The 22,742-nt window shown below is 41.2% G+C and overlaps 1 protein-coding gene across 1 annotated transcript in view; it reads left to right on the forward strand.

Annotated features, from left to right (window-relative positions):
* The first annotated feature begins 4,757 nt into the window (after positions 1–4,757).
* Positions 4,758–22,742, forward strand: part of LOC112235076 (inactive dipeptidyl peptidase 10) — a 188,470-nt gene continuing 170,485 nt past the window's right edge. Inside the window, exon 1 of the mRNA XM_024403474.2 lies at positions 4,758–5,261. Within this exon, the coding sequence (XP_024259242.1) occupies positions 5,196–5,261 (66 nt within the window). The 5' untranslated portion in view covers positions 4,758–5,195. The remainder of the gene's footprint in view (positions 5,262–22,742) is intronic.

A 22,742-nucleotide genomic window follows, 5' to 3' on the forward strand; every position in this document is an offset into this window, starting at 1 on the left:
GCTAGCAGAATTTTTCCCTTTTCTGCATTTGTCATTGGTTTCCCGGTTCTCTCCCTCTGTCCCTTTATGTCTCCCATTACCTGCTCGTGCTTCAGCTGTGCACTGCGGTATTGGACAGATGCCAATCTTGGGTGGCAAGACATCAGGGCTAGACTGGAGAGAACCTTTACGAGGCCTGCGCCCGATGGTTGATTTTGGAAAGCGTTGTTGTCTGCTTTTCCACTAATGGCATAATTAGGGTTGGTATCGCTGCTGAGGTCAGAGATCAATCCATTTGCGGGTGGAGGTTCACTAATTAGCGGGCGAGTGGGGACTACCCCGGTTTTGTGTGATTGAATTTATTCAAGGCATATGAACTTACAGGTTATAAGGCAAAAAATTCAATTATATAGCTTTTTTTCCTACCTTGGCTTCCCCAGTGATTTTACCCACACACCACCATTGACTTTCACATTACTATATGGTAAATAATGCAAGCGACTTCAATTCATAATTTCTCTCAACAAGGAAAAAAATCATTACCATATTCACAGAGAATACATTAAAAAGTATGGAGAAGCAATACTCCAAGCCACAGATTCATACGACTTGTCAAAAATAAAGAACTGATACTATATACTGTTTTTTGGGGTGGGATTGGCTTGGGGTGTGGGAGGTTTTATTCCTCATGTCTTACTCATTGGTAGGAAGAAGTTTGGTCCAAATCGGATGTTACAGTAGGTACTATATTTAATTTATATTATCTGAATCCTATAAATTAAAAGGTCCAATTTTGGTTCAATTAATTTATCCAAGATAAAATGTTATTTCAGCAAAAGAATGTTTCAGGAATGCCAAATCTACCTGTTTCTGACTACAAAAACATTTTCAGAAGAATCTGAGATGATGGGTGTCATGGCTTGCTGAAATGACATGAAACTCTGATACCACACATCAAGAGATTTATGAATTGGTGACACTTGGACTGTGGGATAAAGCCTACAATGCGCCTAGGCTTACATGATGATACTATGTGTATTACATGTCATATCTATCACAGCAATTGATGGAATGGCATGTCTCATTTATCACATGACAGCATCCATTACAGTATCTTGTCATTGTAATTTCCGATTATTCAGGTCATTAACTCTGCTCATTTTATGGCCATGTTCAAAAACTAAATTTGTTGTTGGAGGAATTATGGTTCTGGTAAATAGAGTATTCAAAACTATTGTATGGTATTGTACCTCTAACTTTACCTCACCCAGACCTTAACAAGTATTCATAAAACACTATTCAGAAGGTTGAAAATAGGGCTTGACAATACACCTTCAAAAAACTGGTGTTGACAAATGAGGCTACATTATAACTGAGACCAGGTAGGGATTATAAAATCCCTGATAGCTAACATATGTTCAAATAAGACATTGTTTATAGCAGCAGTGCAAAGCTGTCATCAAGGCAAGGGGTGGCTACTTTGAAGAACCTCAAATATACTTTGATTTGTTTAACACTTCTTTGGTTACTATGTGTTATTTGTCTTCATTATTATTCTACAATGTAGTAAATAGTAAAAATAAAGAAAAACCCTGGAATGAGTAGGTGTGTCGAAACTTTTGACTGGTACTCTCACGTTTCAGGTAAGACCCAAATGCAGACTGTGTCGAAGTAACAGTGTTTATTAAGGCAACAGGGGAAGGCAAACGACAGGTCAAGGCAGGCAGGGGTCGATAATCCAGAGTAGTGGGGCCAAGGTAAAGGATGGCAGGCTCAGGGTCAGGTCAGGCAGAGGTCGATAATCCAGAGTAGTAGGCAAAGGTACGGGAGGGCAGGCAGGCTCAGAGCGGGCAGAAAAGGTCAAAACCGGGAATAACAGGAACAATAAAGAGACAGGAACAGAGGGATAAACACTGGTAGGCTTTATGAAACAAAACGAACTGGCAACAGACAAACGGAGAACACAGGTATAAATACACATGGGATAATGGGGAAGATGGCCGACACCTGGAGGGGGTGGAGACAAGCACAAAGACAGATCAGATCAGGGCGTGACAGGTACTCTACACTCAAAGTAAGTATTCATCTGTATTAGATTTGAAAAGACCAGCAGTTTAATATTTTAATATATTTGAAAAGACACTTAGAAAATATGGGAAAATACTCAAATACACTGACTCAAATATACTCTCATGCATTTAACCCAGGTATTTGTTGTATAGCATAGTATTTGAATTGGTGTTTGAACATACTGCAGCTGACTATTTTTTAAATATTTTTTTTTACAAATAACGAAACACTGAAAAAGTACTTGTTTTGGGCTTTGTATTTGAAAATACTCAAATACACCAAAAAAGTATTTGAAATAGCAGATCCTCAAATACACATGTATTTGAACCCAAGTCTGATCATTAGGAAATTTCTTCCACATATTTCCATTATGCTCTGACTGTTTTCCCACACATATTGTCAGAGAGCTGGAATAAAAGAAAAGTACACTATAAGCCTTACAAAAGTATTCAGGCCTCTAGGTCATCAGGCTGCTGATTATTTCGCACGCCTGTCACCATAGTCTTGCGCACCTGCGCCTCATGACACTCACCTGGACTCCATCACCTCCTTGATTATCTTCCCTATATCTGTCACTCCCCTTGGTTCTTTCCTCAGGTGTTATTGACTCTGTTTTGATGTCGGTGCATTGTTTGTGTTTCGTGTTCATTGTTTTTTTTATTTATTAAAACACTCCCTGAACTTGCTTCCCGACTCTCAGCGCACTCGTTACAAGACCCTTTGGATTTCTTCACATTTTAGTGTGTTACAAGCTGGGATTAAAATGGATTTAATTGTATTTTTTGTCAACAGTGTACACAAAATAAAATAAATCATAAATAAAATACTGTGGCGATCCCGTAGAGGTCATTCATCGTCAAGTTAATAATTATGCTGTGGATTATGTATTAACCCACCCAGACACATCAAGTATACAGTTGTCCTTCTAAACTGAGCTGCAGGACAAGAATTAAACTGCTCAGTGATGTTACCATGAGGACATTGGTGATTTAAAAACAGCTACAGAGGTCAATTGCTGTGCCAGGAGAAAACTGAGGATGAATCAATAACATTGTAGTGACTCACAATAATGACCTAAGTGACAGAGCTAAAGAATACAAATATACAGACTGAAAATATTCCAAAAACATGCATCTTGTATGCAACAAAGCAATAGAGTAATGCTGCAAAAAATGGTTAAGGAATACACTTTGTGGCCTAAATGCAAAGCCTTATGTTTGGGACAAATCCTACACAAAACATATGCCTCTTTATTTTCATGCATGGTGGTGGCTGCATCATGGTATGGGTATTCTTTTCATCAGCAAATACTGGGGAGTTTTCCACGATAAATATAAACGGGTGGAGCTAATTACAGGCAAAGTCCTAGTGGAAAACCTGCTTCAGTCTGCTTTACACCACAGACTGGGAGAGGAATTCACCTTTAAGCAGGACAATGACCTACAACAAAAGCCCAAATCTAAACTGGAGATGCTTACCAAGAAGACAGTGAATGTTCCTGACTTGCCAAGTTACAGTTTTGACTTAAATCTGCTTGAAATTCTATGGGAAGTTTAGAAAATTGCTGTATAGCCATGATCCCCAACATCTTGACCGAGCTTGAAGAATTCTGAAAAGAATAATGGAATAATATTTCACTATTCAGGTGTACAAAGCTCTTAGAGCCTCACCCAAGAAGATTCACAGCTGTAATCAATGCCAATGGTGTTTAGTTATTACATCTGTATTACTCTTTATTACAGAGTATTTTGTGTAGATTGTTAACAAAAAAATTATCATGAAATCCATGTTAATCCCACTTTGTAACACAATAAAATGTGAAGAAATCCAAACGTCTGAATAATTTTGCAGTGCACTGTATATATTTTTTTGCAACGTCAATTGCAGGTATAAAGCTTCTTGATCGAAGCCTAGCTCGAGCGCGGTAGATAGAGTATGGAGGCACAGCTTTAAGTGATTAAACACTATCTATTCTTTATTTTAGAGGTGGCTGGCTCATGTTGTTAACAAAGGTTTTAATTGTGTGGGGCTTCTTGTAATTTCCCAACCAGCCTATAACCTTGTCAAAAATGTTTATCTCAAACGCTACAGTGAGTTTGATGTAGCTGTCTTCAGATTGGCATGCACAGGCCACTCAATTTTTTTTTACAACAAAACGAACAACAATTTTAAGCTCCACACTAACCAAGAGCCGCATCCCATAAAACATATTGGACCAAAAATAAATGAACTCAGATTACGTCAGTGATCATTCCTTTTTGACGGGGTGGTATCGTAAAAGCAGGATGTGTTCGTTGTGCGTGACAGCGCGTTTGTACTCAATGGAGATAAATGCGAGGCACGGTTCAGGTCGTCAGCACCATGGACAGCACGCACAAAGCTCAGTTGCTGAACATGATTGACGATTCAAACTGATAAATATTAACCAACCAATAGCTATAGGCCGGCATTACACTGCAGCCTACCACTACTATCGTCAACTGTAGCCTACACGCATAATGGTTAAACTAGTAGGACTTGTAATGGCTATATTCTGAAATAGTACAACTAAAAGATGTGGAAATAACATGCCCATTTGAGCTCTGTTGGGTCTTCATTAAGTGTATATTATGTCAAACACGTAATCACACCCCCACCCATTTTGCCGTGGGAACGCATCAGACCACTCCGATGCCCCTTCCCCTCCTCCCCCTCCCAGTTCCCCAACCACACTATCACCATGGATCACACAGATAGACAAGGAGCGAGTAGTCAAGATCCCCTCGTTTGTCGCTTGCAGAAAGATAGAGGGGTATAAGCAGCCAGTCTACTTGATATGTTTCTATGTATTTATTCTTATTATTCTGACGAATCGATATTTTTGCCCTCTCTATTTGACATAATAAGGAGAGACAACCAGCATTAGAAGGGTTCTTGTCAGACATTCTAAGACTTCGCAGAATTAATTCGCGACGGACCACATTGCTGCATGCCTCCTGCTTAATTAAGATTCTGCAATTGATAAACCGGCGCCAATACTTACCAGGCAGTACTAGAACATCACGATCGCCGTTTTGACTAATCCACGGGGCAGTGGGCTCTGACTGCAGCGCATCTTTAGGATTCTCAGCGAGTTGACTCCAAGTTTCTATTACAAGGAGTTTGCAATGACAGCCACGAAGGAGCAGCAGCCGAATCAGAGACAGAAGCCACCGCCGAAGGATGACGAGGAGGTGGGCTTGCCAGTCTATATATTTGCAATGATCTGTGGTTAGGCTATTGAAGAGTTAATGAGCTAATTTCTATTCTTTGATAATACATTCTCCATCTAGTTTGTGTATTCTAGACTACAAGGTCAGTTAGGCTATAATTCTAAAATTAGATGGGCGCAAATGAATGCCGGTTGTTGTGTGTGGCAGTGTGTGAGAAATAGGGGTCATATAACACCTGAATATCCCTACTTTCTGTATTTTTGAACATTTCATATTCAGGAACATATTTCCTAGTCTACAGCAAGGAAGTGCAGTGATGTGTCTTTCACTGGATATGTTGCGTCTTCACTGTCTGCTATTAGAGACCCCTGTGTCTTATTTACCCTGTCAGTGATTGCTTTCTGTCCACGCGCTCCCTATTGTGCGCGAATATTGCAAGACAAGATTCAGGACTTATCAATTAGTGACTCTGTAAGAAGACCTCGTCAGTTGTCAAGCCGAGAATAATGAGTGCTCTCGTAGGATTCGGAAGGAGAGGGGGCGGGGGTGACCGCACGATGTGCGTGCTCGGCGGCTCGCGGGAGATTGTAATTCAACCTTTGCCTCGTAACAGCTGTCCGCAACACACCACCTTGACAGAGAACAGCCGCGGAGAATCACTCTGAAAAGAGTCTACCCCCCCCCACACACACACACACACCGCACAAGACGTGCAGCAGCTCACCTCAGTAACTGTTTTCTGTATTTTGGGCACGTCAACCACAATTATCCGAGAGGCAGGGCTTTCTTGTCAGTGTGTTCATGCAGTACAAATAGCCCTCTGAGACCGTGTACCAGCCCGCATCTGCAATGCTTTTTTTTCGGAATTTGCTATGTTTCTAGTTAAGAATTTCAAGGTGTGATATCTCTGAATGGAAGAATTGGTGGAGCAGTAACTTGACAACTAGGTTGTTGCTTCTAGTTACGTCAACTCTGGGCGCTAATAATTGATTTTGCCTCCTTAATGTTTAAATAACCCTCACATGTTGCACCCGGCAAAGGGATCTTCCAGACCATTGCTATCTATCTATCTGTTTTGACGTGGGAGTTATCTTACTGTATATTATGCCCAACATCTGTGGCCTCCACCACCATGTTCATTTTAAATGCCACATTTCCGGTGTCCCTTGTGTTGGGGTCTTGCGGGGTTCAACACCATGGGCGGAGCTCATATATAGGTCCTACTACTAGAAATCTAAGACTCTGGGCAAATATTCCTCTTGTGCTGAGGTATCTTTTATGTTATTGTAATTACAATAAAATACTGTGAAATAAAAACCTCTCCCCTCAATGAATTTGAGTCTGAACGGAAAATCAACCACACTGTAATAGATACCAACCAGCATCCTTTATTGTATCTCTGAAATGCTGTTTTTCCCAAACCCTGAAAACTCCTGCTTTGATTGAATGATGTTGTGTTAGGGGTACCATTGCATTTCCAGACTTGAGTTCAAGTAGTATTTGATATGAGATGGGATTTGAATGGGCCTGCCTGGAGTGACAGATGGGCAGGGTTCGCACTTTATTTTTGCACTTTTAATTGGTTCAATTGTACCAGGCATGCTCAATCAAGTGCATTACATATTTAAAAGTAAATAAATACTACTTGAACTGAGGTATGACTAATTCATTGCATGACAAACATGCAAACACTGAAAAGGGATTACCATGAATTTGACAGCAATTCACAGGCAGCTCCACATTGCAACATCGTTTACAGTATGCTGCAGTAAAATCGTTTTTTACTGGGGATAATATCTAAAATAATATCTAAGATAATATCTCAAATTACCGTACAATTTACAGTGTAGGCTATATACTGTAAAGGGGTTGCCATGAATTTGACAGTAATTTACAGGCAGCTCGTGGCAAGTAAAATGCAGTATTTTATATTACAGTAGGTGTACTGTAATATGAAATACTGCATTTTACTTGCCACGAGCTGCTTGTAAATTACTGTCAAATTCATATGGTATCAAAACAAGTACTGTGTAATGACACACAGTACAATACCGTAAAATGTACTATATTATACTGTAAAAAAGTATAAATGCTACCGTAATCAGAATTAATGAATTAATGGATGAATTAATCAAATTCATTGAGTGGAGGGGTTTGTATTTCACTTGATTTTACGGTAATTACAAGGGATTGGTGCAAGTAGGTTGGCTGCTAGATAAAGTTAAAGTGTTTACACATTTTGGCATATTAATGAATAGTTGGTGTGTTATATCACTTGCAACTCCAGAGGCCTTAACAAAAGGTTACAAACTGGCAGCGACTACAGGACAAAACAGACCAAAAGGACATGGCAAAATACTCAACCGTTTAAGACTTGGGCCACTTCAACGGTTCAAGACTTGCTGCCACTTCAATCTGTCCCTTATATATTTTAAATTAATAACCACGTAGGAATTAAATTGGTACAGCAATCTCACTCACGGGTGCAAAAAATATAACAAGGCACACCTCGAAATAGGTTATTGAGCCAGAAACAACAATACCATGCATCCACTAGTGGTCAAAAGGTTGTTGGCACACCAAAGATACGGTACGGTACTGTATTCTGTGTGGTGGAATTACAGTACCTTTTCATTTACAGCAATTTCCCCACAATGTACCATCATTTACAGTATACTGTAGTAAAACATTTCAGAGATTTTTACTGTTGGTAATACCTACAATTATAGTATAAATGACAGTTTCCATTACAATGTGTCACATAATTGTAGTGATACACAATGCCACAAAGGCAATTTTTGTTCAGAGATTTTGTGAGGCAGTAATTGCACCTGACTCTCTGACAGCCCTAGCAGATCAACCATCCACAACATTTATTGAGTGCATTCAGAGATATACAAATAGAGAAGAAGAACTTTTGGATATTTCATTATTGTCTAGTTCCACTTCACTGTTAGAGACAGAGCTTAACTATGACTTAAATGCAATGGTTTTCACAGCTTTGTTTTCATTATCAAGAAAGTACCATTGTTAAATGTAATTGCTCAAATATTGAAACATGCCAAGAGTGTACAAAGCTGTCATCAAGGCAAAGGGTGACTATTTGATTTGTTTAACACTTTTTTGGTTACTACATGATTACATATGTGTTATTTCATAGTTTTGATGTCTTCACTATTATTCTATAATGTAGTCATGGATCACCTTGTCGCGGCCGGCTGCAATGCAGCCCAGGCTCAAACCCAGATCTATAGTGACACTTCTAGCACTGAGATGCAGTGCCTTAGACCACTGCGCCAATCGGGAGGCACAGAAGGAGATTCTACCTTCATTCTGTTACTAAACTTCGCATCTACACAGTTCTTCCAGTAAATGTGTTTTTGTGAAATGTTCTGTGTGTTTTGAAGTAGTCTTTGTGCATAGAGTTGTAAGGTTTGTTAGACTCTGAAATTAATGTTTTTTGTTCGTCATATATTTTAAAGTGAAACATCTGAGTCTCAGTGTATTTCCGTTATCGTGGTATTGCCCACACTGTAAAAAAGGGTATAATCAAAAGTAACATATTATTGTTATTTTATATGCATTGCTTTGTTTATGGCCATGCCATTTTATATTTTTTAAAGTCTACAATCAGAAAGATACATCATACTGTCATGCCCTGACCTTAGAGAGCCTTTTTAATGTTTTTTTTCTGGTTTGGTCAGGGTGTGATTTGGGTGGGCATTCTATGTCCTTTATTTCTATGATTTGTGTTTCTATGTGTTGGCCGGGTATGGTTCTCAATCAGGGACAGCTGCCTATCGTTGTCTCTGATTGGGAATCATACTTGGGTATCCCCTTTTCCCTCCTTTCAGTGTGGGTAGTTGACTTTGTTTGTGGCACTTAGCCCCTGTAAGCTTCACGGTTGTTTCTGTCGTTGTTGTTTTGTTGGCGACATTTTAAAATAAAATAAAATGTACGCTCACCACTTTGGTCTACTTCCAACGACACCCGTGACAGAACTACCCAACACCAAAAGACCAAGCAGCATGCGCCAACCTGGAGGACGAGCTGGACCGGGGAGGAGAGAATGGCAGGGGCCAAGTCCCGGTCACGGAAGCCCGAGAGGCAGCTCCAAAAAGGTTTTTTGGGGGGTGGAACATGGGGAGATTGGCGGAGTCGGAGTTTAGACCTGAGCCAACTCCCCGTGCTAACCGTGGGGAGCATGTGACTGGTCAGGCACCGTGTTATGTGGTGATGCGCAGGGTGTCTCGAGTGAGCATTCACAGGCCGGTGTGCTCTGTGCCAGCGTCCCGCATTTGCTGGGTGGAAGTGGGCATCCAGCCAGAACAGGTTGTGCCAGCTCTGCACTCGAGACCACCAATGCGCCTTGACGGCCCAGTGTATCCGATGCCCGCCCCACGCACCAGGCCTCCTGTGTGTCTCTCCAGCCCGATGAGTCCTGTGTCTGCTTCAAGGACCAGGTGTCGTGTATCTCCCAGCCTGGTGAGTCTGGTGCCTGCGCCCAGGAAGAAGCCTCCAGTGATGATCTATGGCAAGAAGCCTCCAGTGATGATCCATGGCACGAAGCCTCCAGTGATGATCCATGGCACGAAGCCTCCAGTGATGATCCATGGCACGAAGCCTCCAGTGATGATCCATGGCACGAAGCCTCCAGTGATGATCCATGGCACGAAGCCTCCAGTGGTGATCCATGGCACGAAGCCTCCAGTGATGATCCATGGCAAGAAGCCTCCAGTGATGATCCATGGTACGAAGCCTCCAGTGATGATCCATGGCACGAAGCCTCCAGTGAGGAGTCATGGCACAAAGCCTCCAAACACAGCCTCCAGTCCGGAGCCTCCAGCGACGGTCTCCAGTCCGGGGCCTGCAGCTATGGTGCCCAGTCCGGGGCCCGCAACGAGGGTGCCCAGTCCGGGGCCCGCAGAGAGGGTCCCCAGTCCGCGGTCCACGGCGAGGTTCCTCGCACCAGAGGCGCCACCAAAGCGGTGTGAGCCAGAGGTGGAGCGGGATCTATGTCCTGCACCAGAGCTGCCACCGAGGACAGATGCCCACCCAGACCCTCCCCTATAGGTTCAGGTTTTGCGGACGAGGTCTGCACCTTGGGGGGGGGGGTACTGTTACGCCCTGACCTTTTTATGTCTCTTTTTGGTTTGGTCAGGGTGTGATTTGGGTGGGCATTCTATGTCCTTTATTTCTATGATTTGTGTTTCTATGTGTTGGCTGGATATGGTTCTCAATCAGGGACAGCTGTCTATGATTGGGAATCATACTTAGGTAGCCCTATTTCCCTCCTTTCAGTGTTGGTAGTTAACTTTGTTTGTGGCACTTAGCCCTGTAAGCTTCAAGGTTGTTTCTTTCATTTGCTGTTTTGTTGGCAACATTTTAAAATAAAATAAAATTTACATTAACCACGCTGCACTTTGGTCTACTTCCAACGACACCCGTGACACATACAAATAAATCACTTTCCATTGATAAAGGTAAGCCAAGCAAACACATAATAGGAGCTTCATGTAAAACACAGGGCTCCTATGGAAAAAAGGTGAATTGCAACATCACTTAGCCTGAATTCAAACCACTCTCCCCCTTCCCTCCCCACCCCATACAATAGATGACAATACCAGTAATGGTACCATCAATGGATTACCGGATTACCGGCATTGTTACCATAAAACTGTTTTTTTTACAGTAACTTAATGTCAGCCAATTACCTGTAAGTTACTGTAAAACTATGGTAATCATTATCATATTTCCCAACATGCTCTGAATCCTTTGACCAGGATTTGGGGGTATTTTGTGAAATGTAATGGAATTTTGCATTCCTGCTTGCATGCCTTATGTGGATTGTATAACATGCTGACCACACCTCTGAGGTCGCGTGCGCTAGTGTTGCAAAATAAATTTAAACACACGTTATTCACTTATTGCAACCACACTGCTCGCACGCGCCAACGAGCATCTGCGTTGCCAAGCGCTAAAATAGAAGTCAGTTCGCGGTGAACGTGGTGCAAGTCCTGCCTCTCCCATCTTCTCATTGGTTTATAGAAGCAGATACCGACGTGCTACATCCTCATTGGTTAAACCCACTTGGGGGATTGAAAGATGAACTGAGTTTGGTCGATCGTCATGGGAACTATGAAAGTTAGATGCCATTCTCCATATAAAGTCCAAAGATGAAAAAGCCTGGAAGGAGGAGAGATAACTAAAAACGATTCGGTTGACCGTTTTAAGTGTGGATTAGTAGTCGGAGTAGAGGACCTTGTGCATTTTAGGTAAAATAGCAACTTAATGTTTATATCCCAGGACAAATTAGCTAGCAACAGCAAACTAGCTGAATAGGACAACTTAGCTAGCAACTGCAAGCTAGCTAGCTAAATTGACATAAATGTTTATTGATTTTTGATCTGTCCCCAAATTAATACAATTGATTGAGAGTTTGTTTTGCTATTTCAACCTTGGTGTCGTGATCGCGTTTGGTGTGGGGGGACAAAATCAATTTGCGCATGTTGGCGCACAGGCGCGGACGGTTTGGGTACGGTGTAAAACATTCATGAGGCCTTATGTGTTAAATAATTACATTTTAATGAGAACATATTCACTTACGATCTCACTTGGTGACATTTGGAAATATATTCGGAGTTTGATTTACTTTCTGAATTGCCTGGAATTGAAATGGAATTGACCCCAGCCCTGTTGTCTACCTAAGTGATAATGCCTGAGAAGCTGGTGTTTGGAGGATATGTTGGCACGGCTGTGTTTGGCAAACGTGCCAATATATCCTCCAAACACCGGCTTCGAGGTCATTATCACTTTTTTACAACGGGTTACCAACATATTAAAATAATGATTGAGATATTTAATTAAAAACTGTATTTTGAAAAATGCACATTATTTCATCCTTCCACAAGATATAGTCCAGTCATAAATCTAGGGTTACTACCCAAGCCGGCTGGTCCTTCGTTCTATCGGTTCGGTTGCCAGAGACGCGACCCTGTCATTCAGTCTTATTGTTCTGTATCTATGGACGTGACCCAGACATTCGTTCTAAATGTTCTATTGCCATACTGACTGGCAACGTTCGTAACCCTTGCTTGCTAGCTAGACAACTACGGCTAATTTACAGTCACGTCAAACAGTGCAGCCAGAATAACAACAGTAGCTGCATTTGCATTTGTTTGAGCTGTTTTCTAGTGACATTTAACTGGATACATCCTTAACGATGAGCTAATGATGCGTGTTTTCGCCTGGCATAGAAGATGTGCTCACTCGTCAGGACACTGTGGTTCAGAGTAGGAGCTAGCCAACAACACAGCTTACACAATCACTTCAAACTGAACCTGGAAAGACTGCAAACTAACCTTTTTTCAGTCTACATTTCTTTGTATATATCCATAAAAATGATGCCAGCTGATTCATGATTTCGACTGGCGGAGAAACGCTGCCTGCCCATCTGTCTCGTCCCGACTCCCGACACATTCATTACTGGTATCGGTTGGCTGGAGATTGAATTTGAACATTGAAACAATGTTGAAAATGTCGGAGGGACAGACAGCAAGACAGCGTTCAGATGGGTTTCTGTCGTAGTGCCTAGAAGTTCAACCTGTTCTAAATATATGGTCATCACTATATGAGCCACGTTACAATTCCCACTTTGTGTGATGCCTAGTATGTTTGCCTTTCACGCCAGTGTGCCAGGTTAGCTTCCTTGCCTTGCTGTTCGCTACGGTGTGTACTTAGTTCATTATTTATGTTAGAGTCCTGGGAAAACATGTTTTCTGCTCTTCCAGGGGTTTTGTGAGTGTTTAGGGGAGTATGGGATTGATCTGTTGCCCAGCAGTATATAATCAAAGGGCAGATGTATCGACATGACTCTACTGTCATGAGAAAGGCTAGGAGTGTGTGTGTGTGTGTGCGTGCGTGCGTGTGTGTGTGTGTGTGTGAGTGCAGTTTTGTACGTGTGTGTGTGTCTCAGAAAGAGAGAGGTGGCCTTCCACTTGTGCAGCGACTTACATAAGATGGGAAAATGAGAAAGATGTATCTGAACTGTCTTTCTCCCCCAACTATCTACATAAATCTCAATGACGAAGTGTACACTTTTAGATATGTACTCCTCTAACTTATAAGGCCATACTTTACATCCTTAAAGTTATTCATAGACACAATACATATTTGGTGAATAGTTGCCATGATACCAAGCCACAGTTCATTTTAAATAATTGCTTAGATAGAGGTTGGAAATGTGAGCCAAACTCCTGGAGCAGCAGACAGGGCTGAGGAACCGAAAGAGGAGATCAGTCGCAAGAGCAGCCCTATAAATCCAACTCAAACTCCCACTGGCATTGTCCTTCGTCCTTGCCTTTCCGTTCTTAATTCGCCCCTCGCCGGTAATTTTATAGCTCAGTGGCTGCTGGATGCCCCAATGTCACCTATGTCTCCAAAACATTTAGAGAGTGAAAGACTCTTTTGGCACACAGACAAAGGCTATCTCCAAAAGTGCATAGCCTGTGTGTGACTGTGAGTGTGACTACAATCTTCAGTCAGACACATTCAGCTGTGTGTCAATGAGTTTATCTTGTGGATGGCTTCCCATTACAATTTTTGGTTACGTTTGATTTCTCTAGAATAGATAAAATACCATTTTTTTTATTCAGAGGGAAATGGCTGAATTTTTATTTACACCCTTGAGCATAATTTCACTAGTTCTACCCTAACCCTAACCTTAACCCCCCTTACCCTTACCCTATCCCTAGCCCTTACCTAACTCTAACCTTAACCCTTAACTTAACCATTTTACATTTCAACTTCAATGGGGTAGGGATGTCCTAAGGATCCCTGATAGCATGGACCAATTTGACTAGTAATGTAGTCAGCTGTGTTTAATTGGCTTCAGTTACATTTCACTGCAGGAGAGAAAAAAAGCTTTAACACCTACCGTGTAATTTAAACCAAATCACAATTTAATGTGCGGTAGAGTAAAATTGATTCAGATATTAAAACCTGATTAATAGAATCACTGTATTGTCCTGCATATGCTTCTGCGGAGGTGGTCTGGGCATTATTCATACGTTATATGGTCTTATAACGATGAATGCATCCTTTGAATGGCTATGTCCTTATTTGACATAATGCTGCTAGAAAACATTTGCTGTTTTGTGTACGTCATTGACTCTATTTGTATTTTTTAACAACAGCATAGTGATTTCAAAATACTTAAAAATGAAACAAGAAGGTATTGTTTTAGAATGTAATTAATGGAGCTCCAATCTGACATTTGGTTTTACATGTTATTTTCCTTTGAAAACAATGAACATCACTTGGCATAGGAGATAAGATTGTGAAGGAGTAGACATTCATAGCTGATCATGCGAGCTCCATTGAGTGCAAATGTCTCATAGATTTTCATCCGGACTACACTCTTGACTTCAGTGCTAGACAATGATTATCACATGAAGCATCAAATATCTGTCATTAGAGCTCTGATAAGCAAACAAGGAACCAAATGGGACACATATTAATTTGTGAATAGCACAGCTGCAACACTCCACGTCTTCTTTGCTCAGCTTCTCATATTAAAGAAAAAACGGACTCCTAGATTGAGCTGGCTCACAGTCAATGTTGAGAATTGAGTTTCATCAGTGAAGGCCCGCGTCATGTTTCCCTTTGTGTGTCATGGGCATATTGGGTAAGAGTCGTTTATACATTAGAGCCCCGCTGTGGCATATGGACAAGAACCGTCTGTGGAGGTGATCAATGTACATTTTTAGTTTCAACCTCAACCTCCTTCAGAAAAGCATGGTCCCCAACTTGCACTTTGTACAAGGCTGCTGTGGTTTGAATGCTTTGGTTTCTTATTGGAATGTTTTGTCTGTCTTCTTTGGTCCAAAATAATGTTCTGTTTATTTACTTCTCTCTGCAGCTTTAACTGTTGAAGGCATTTGTAAGGCATACACAGAACTTTGCAATCAACAAGGTTTTGTGCTCTTGAGGCCATTCATGGATGGACACCCAAGGTGTATATTAAATATGTGATTGGGTAGTGTTGTGGTTGGTGTATGTTGTAGTGGGGTGTGGGTAGCGCTGTGATCATTGGCAAATGTTCAGTTCTCAGAGTACTGGTGGCTCTTGGCTACATTAGAATTGCATGCATGTCATTACAGAAATACTGTATCTGTAACACTTACACCTCTCTTGACTTGAGGCTTTTCCCAGCTTGTCGAACTGTCATTCAATCTATTTTGAAGCAAAACACTCTACTAAGAATAACATACTACAGGCAGATATAATGAAAAATAATGAGTCAAACTTTTCCACCAGTCATACAGTAGTTAGGGTTGAAAAGCTTCAGTAAGTTTGTTAAAGCAATCTATCGTAACTTTGGTAATTTATACTGTGCCTTCAGAAAGTATTCACAATCCTGATTTTCTACATTTTGTTGTGTTACAGGCTGAATTTAAAATGGGTTAAAATTGAAAATTGTTGTCACTGGCCTACATACAACACCCCATAATGTCAAAGTGGAATGATGTTTTTTCTTTTTTTTTTACAAATTCATTCAAATGTAAAGTTGAAATGTCTTTAGTCAATAAGTATTCAACCCCTTTGCTATGGAAAGCCTAAGTAAGTTCAGGAGTAAAAATGATCTTAAGCCCCTACAGTCTATTGACCCACTGTTGCATCAATGTAAGAAACGTAATAAAAAAATCCTCATCAAAATCCGTCAGTTTAAGCTAGATATATATTTTTTTGCATGGACTCAATCGACCATCTACCACCACATCCGCCTACGGCGGCCTTCCGCATTTGTGGTGGAAGGTGGCCGAGCTACGGCCAAGCTAAGTGTCCCAGGTGGCCGAGCTAAGTGTCCCAGGACTCGTCTGATGGTAACCGGTACTGGTTTAAAAACTGAATGGAAGTATGGGGGTAGGTTTGTGCCTACTCAAAAAAAAGGAGTTAAATATGTGTAAAAAAAAATATATATACAATACCGTTCAAAAGTTTGGGGTCACTTAGAAATGTCCTTCTTTTTGTAAGAAAAGCATTTGTTTTGTCCATTAAAATAACATCAAATTGATCAGAAATACAATGTAGACATTGACATTGTATTTGTAAATTACTATTGTAGCGGGAAAGGGATGATTTTTAAAGGAATATTTACATAGGCGTACAGAGGCCCATTATCAGCAACCATCATCCTGTGTTCCAATGGCACATTGTGTTAGCTAATCCATGTGTATCATTTTAAAAGGCTAATTGATCATTAGAAACCCTTTTGCAATTATGTTAGCACAGCTGAAAACTGTTGTCCTGATTAAAGAAGCAATTTAACTGGCCTTCTTTAGACTAGTTGAGTATCTGAAGCATCCGCATTTTTGGGTTCGATTACAGGCTCAAAATGGCCAGAAACAAAGAACTTTCTTCTGAAACTCGTCAGTCTATTTTTGTTCTGAGAAATGAAGGTTATTTCATGCTAGAAATTGCCAAGAAACTGAAGATCTCGTACAATGCTGTGTACTACTCCCTTCACACAACAGCTCAAACTGGCCCTAACCAGAATAGAAAGACGAGTGGGAGGCCCCGGTGCACAACTGAGCAAGAGAACAAGTGCATTAGATTGTCATGGATACTTAAAGGGGTCCTGAAATTCAAAATCAATTAGCTAAATGATCCATGGTATGACCATCTTAAAACAATTCTATATGTCATGTTATAACAACATTGCAATTACTCCACAATACTAATTTAATTGACAGAGTGAAAATAACGAAGCCTGTACAGAATGGAAATATTCCAAAACATGCATCCTGTTTGCAACATGGCACTAAAGTAATACAGCAAAACAATGTGGCAAAGCAATTTACTTTTTGTCCTGAATAGCAAGTGTTTTGTTTGGGGCAAATCCAATACAACACTTTACTGAGTACCACTCTCCATATTTTCAAGCATAGTGGTGGTGTTATGGGTATGCTTGTAATCGATAATGACTGGGGAGTTTTTCAGGATGAAAAAATTAAAAGAATGGAGCTAAGCACAGGCAAAATCCTTTCTGAAGGCACTGTATGCTACATTTGATAAAGCCACACGGTGGGCAAGAGATAATTACAGACACGTGTGATAATCTGAAGAACCCAGAAGAGCCACTAGATGTCTTGTGATAGATTACATAAAATCCTTCAAAGACCCCAAAATTCTGGTATTATACGGGTAAACCTCTAAAGTTTCCAGTAATATACCCTCCCTTTGCAGCCCTAGTCAAATCCTTTACCAAACAAATGTTGATATGTAATTGAAGAGCATGTTGTCTACAGAGCAAAAAAAACTTCAGCGATAAAGGGTGTATCATATGCCACTTGATTTCTTCAGATATGTTAATCTTGCTTGAGGGTAGATCCTTAATTGGATACAGCAAGCCCCAACAGACCAGCACAGATACACACAGCGCAGTACAACTCAACATTGACTAGAATATGAACGTAAGCTAATGCGACAGACTGATTGCCAATGCGACTGTGAGGATCGACGCTGGAAACAGGAAGCAGGTACAGGGAGAACATTTCATAAATAACAGACGTGAAACAGGACAGGAACAGCGTCTGTACAGGGGACCAAATAACAACATCAATGCTGATAAAGGATGGAACAGAAGAAACAGACAGATAAAGGGGAGGCAATCAAATAATGATGGAGTTCAGGTGGGTCCAATGAGGAGCAGGTTCGCATAACGAATGGGACAGGTAGGCAGGGCCTGGGCACAGGACAAGCCGGCCGAGGCCTGGGCACAGGACAAGCCGGCTGGGGGCGTAGAAGCCATATGAACCGGCAGAGGCGTGGGAGCCTGGCAAACCTGCTGAGGCTTGGGAGCCTGACGATCCAGTTGAGGCGTGAAGGCCTGATGATCCCGCTGAGACGTGGGAGCCTGACGAAGCAGCTGAGGCGTGTGAGCCTGATGAACCAGCTGAGGCATGTGCGCCTGATGAACCAGCTGAAGCATGACGTGGGGTGGGCGCCTGCCGAGCTCACCGGGGCAAGAAAAACCTCTCGAGCCAGCTAGCGCCTGGAAGCCCTATGAGCCAGCTGAGGCACCCCCGGTAACATCGGCAACGGCACCCGGACCCGACGTCACCAACAAAAAACGAGGCCTCCCTGATGCTTTCAATTTTGGGTGTCAGCATTCTATGAGGATCGACGCTGGAGACAGGAATCAGGTACAGGGAGAACATTTAATAAATAACTGCCATGAAACAGGACAGGAACAGCGTCTGGACAGGGGACAAAGTAAAAACATCAATGTTGACAAAGGAATGCAACAGAGGAAACAGACAGATAAAGGGGAGGCAATCAAATAATGATGGAGTTCAGGTGGGTCCAATGAGGCGCAGGTGCGCATAATGAAGGGGACAGGTGTGTGTAGTGATAGGCAGTCTGGCGCCCTCGAGCACAGGAGAGGGACAGCGGGAGCAGACGTGACAGTGACGACTCTGAATCTGGAATAAGTAATGTAATGCATCCCTACTAATCAGTTTGATACCCTCATTGATTACAGCTGTATGTAAATCGTTTGAATTATGGATGTTGGAATGCACTATGTGTGCATCCCAAATGTCACCCTATTCCCTATGTAGTACACTACTTTTGAGCAGGCCCCATTGTACTCTGGTCAAATGTACTGTAGTGCACTATATAGGGAAAATGTTGCAATTTCAGACACAGACTATGAGACCAGCATTATTACAACACTGGAGAGACACGTATTGCTGTTGTATCGTGAGGTGCAGATGAGGAATTCTGAGTATTCTCACGAGTTGTTTACCACAGTTTTGGCAGAACCTCAATCAAGGCCTCGATTTGTTATCTATTTGTTGTCTGGCAAAAAACAGTAGCAGACATCGATGGAATGAATCAGAGAAACTTGTGAACTTTTTGGTACAACATAAGTATTTTTAGCCCCTAGAAAACACACAACTATTTTATTCCAGCCTTCTTTTTAATGATGTAGCCTTCATAATACGCCAGACAATAAGATATCACTAAGGATTTGTTTTTTCACAACAAAAAAATGCAACTTAGAGATCTCATGACTTTGAAAATTGTTTTATATTCTAGGGGCAGTCATAGCTATTTTGTCTGACCTAGCTGCACCATTGGTTTTAAAACATGTAAGGTTTTATACATGCAACATGAATATGAACAGAGAACTCTGATCCTATGAATTTGATATGGAAGCAGCTGAGCCCTGTGGTTGTATGAATACAATATCATGACAGTGTGGTATGAATCCAGTGTTGTGCGTATATCTGAATTCAATATGACAGAGACAGTAACTAATAGAGAAGGGTGTTTCCTTCAGACCTGAGGGCATCACCGGTGTACCTCAGGGCAAAGTTAGTCATGCTAAATACAATAAGAAGACAGCCTATGCCAGGCTAGTCATTTCCAATTATTCAGTGGATCAATTTTGACCCAGACAAATTGCATTTACTTCTGGCACATCGCTACTGTTTCACTCTACACTTTGACAATCTTTGACCGTCTTAATTCTTACTGTAGAATAACGATGCATTGGCTTAGGTAAACAACTCGACTTGACTTGACGAGGGTAAACGAAACAGAGAAATGGCAGAGAGTGGTTATTTTTCCCCCAGCGGTTGCACTGTCAACGTTGTGAAATAGCTTAGTGTTGCGGTGATGGCCTGGGCAAAAACTGGTTGTATCAACGTTCTTTCAATGTAATTTGTCAACGTATTGTAAAGTGAAATAAATTGCATTTGAAAAAAAGTTAACAACGTAAGCTATTGTTTTGAGGGTGACATTTCAACCACAGTGTTATGTCATCATTATAACCCCGTTTCAACATAGACAAATCTTGTACAAAATATGTTGAATTTGTACCTTTAAACAATGTGCTAATTGTGAGAAGGATTGTTCAGAAGTCTCCACTTATAAACTAAATAGATTCACTATTGCTATTGAAGTCATTCCAAAGGATAGGTGTAACAGAGCAAATGAAATGTGACCATACTTTATCACTCACATATCATCAATCAGAGGCATCATGCTCATAGGGGGCAAAGGGGCACACTCCCCCTCAGATCTGTCCTATTTAAAAAAAAATGTTTTGCTGTTGTTTCTCTGTAATACAACTAGCCACCTATTGTAAGAAGTTGGCTTCAGCCAGCCCAGATAGGTTCCCAATCTCACAACCTCATCACTTGCGACAAAGAAGCCATTTCGAGTTAGAATGGCTAGCTTGTCTAACTATTTTAGCTGGCATGCTTGCTGGAAAGGTTGTTAGCCTTTAGAAAAGCAAGCAATAACTGAATGTACTGAATAATACTCACATTCCTTTTTAAATAGTTTACCCAGATTTTAGCAGAGATGCAGATAGACATATTTAGTTTATTAAATAAAAAAGAACCACCAGTCAGGCGGATACAAGACAGCACAAGAGGTACGCTTTGGTATGCAGAAAAATATATATATATATATATTTTTTTACATAGAATTAAGCATATTGATTATGGCTCTAGATTGCAGGAAACAGCTGATTCAGGTGTTTGAAAAATGCTAAATTCTCCAACCACCCCCCAGTTATCCTCACTTACTTTGTGCCCCCTCAGAATTTTGTGGTGCATCAGGCCCCTATCGTCAATGATGCTATTTATATTGATTTCAAATCAAATTAAAGTTTATTTGTCACGTGCGCCGAATACAACCTTACAGTGAAATGCTTACTTACAGGCATACTTACTTACTAGGTGAACAATAGGTAGGTAAATAAATAAAACAACAGTAAGAAGACAGGCTATATACAGTAGCGAGGCTATAAAAGTAGCGAGGCTACATACAGACACCGGTTAGTCAGGCTTATTGAGGTAGTATGGACATGTAGATATGGTTAAAGTGACTATGCCTATATGAGGAACAGAGAGTAGCAGTAGCGTAAAAGAGGGGTTGGTGGGTGGTGGTGGGACACAATGCAGATAGCCCGGTTAGCCAACGTGCGGGAGCACTGGTTGGTCGGCCCAATTGAGGTAGTATGTACATGAATGTACAGTTAATGTGACTATGCACATATGATAAACAGAGAGTAGCAGCAGCGTAAAAAGAGGGGTGGTGGTGGGGGGGGGCATACAATGCAAATTGTCTGGGTAGCCATTTGATTACCTGTTCAGGAGTCTTATGGCTTGGGGGTAAAAACTGTTGAGAAGCCTTTTTGTCCTAGACTTGGCACTCCGGTACCACTTGCCATGCGGTAGTTTTTAGGGCCTTTCTATTACACCACCTGGTGTAGAGGTCCTGGATGGCAGGCAGCTTAGCCCAAGTGATGTACTGGGCTGTACGCACTACCCTCTGCAGTGCCTTGCGGTCAAAGGCCGAGCAATTGTCGTACCAGGTAGTGATGCAACCAGTCAGGATGCTCTCAATGTTGCAGCTGTAGAACCTTTTGAGGATCTCAGGACCCATGCCAAATCTTTTTAATTCCCTGAGTGGGAATAGGCTTTGTCGTGCCCTCTTCACGACTGTCTTGGTGTGTTTGGACCATTCTAGTTTGTTGTTGATATGGACACCAAGGAACTTGAAGCTCTCAACCTGCTCCACTACAGCCTCATCGATGAGAATGGGGGCGTGCTCGGTACTCCTTTCCTATAGTCTACAATCATCTCTTTAGTCTTGGTTACGTTGAGGGATAGGTTGTTATTCTGGCCCCATCCGGCCAGGTCTCTGACTTCCTCCCTATAGGCTGTCTCGTCGTTGTCGGTGATCAGGCCTACCACTGTTGTGTCGTCTGCAAACTTAATGATGGTGTTGGAGTTGTGCCTGGCCATGCAGTCGTATTGTAATGATATTGAATTGTGTTTGTTTGTCGATGCAACCAAATATCATCATTTGATGTACTGTATCTTCTGCTTGGATTGTTCCATTTGTGCCATTGAATTAATTTGTCTTTAATTCCAATTTGTCTACAAATTAATACTTTTTTATGTTATTGATGTGTTGGATTCATGTCTCCATCTCAACCAAAATAAAGTTAAATAATAGGACTAAATCAAATCAAACTTGATTTAAAGTGCATTTTGATTCGATTTGATTTAGACCTATTATTTAACTTTAATAATCAAACACAATTCAATATCACTTTTGAAATACAAATAATTGCCTATTAACTTGTCGACAAGTTAACAAATTATATCTTGGATTCACATCTCCAAAAATGAAAGTAAAAAAATGGGCAGTGGCTCAGATTGAACTATCCAGTAGATACGTCTCCTTTAAATATTGATATTTGGTTGCCATAGTTCCTACAAAGTAATGTATCATTCAACCTTAAAATAAGTAACACATCCCTACATTTTGAGGTTACTGTAACTATAATTTTTTTTCTTATAGGCCTAATCATGTAAAGCGTGCATTTTCAAGATAGCACAATTGCTGTAATAATTTGCACAGAATTTCGAAAGGCATTGATCACTTGTATCATGTAATGTAATCTCAACTGCTATC

This window comes from Oncorhynchus tshawytscha, linkage group LG03 (assembly GCF_018296145.1).
Source record: "Oncorhynchus tshawytscha isolate Ot180627B linkage group LG03, Otsh_v2.0, whole genome shotgun sequence".
NCBI lineage: Eukaryota > Metazoa > Chordata > Actinopteri > Salmoniformes > Salmonidae > Oncorhynchus > Oncorhynchus tshawytscha.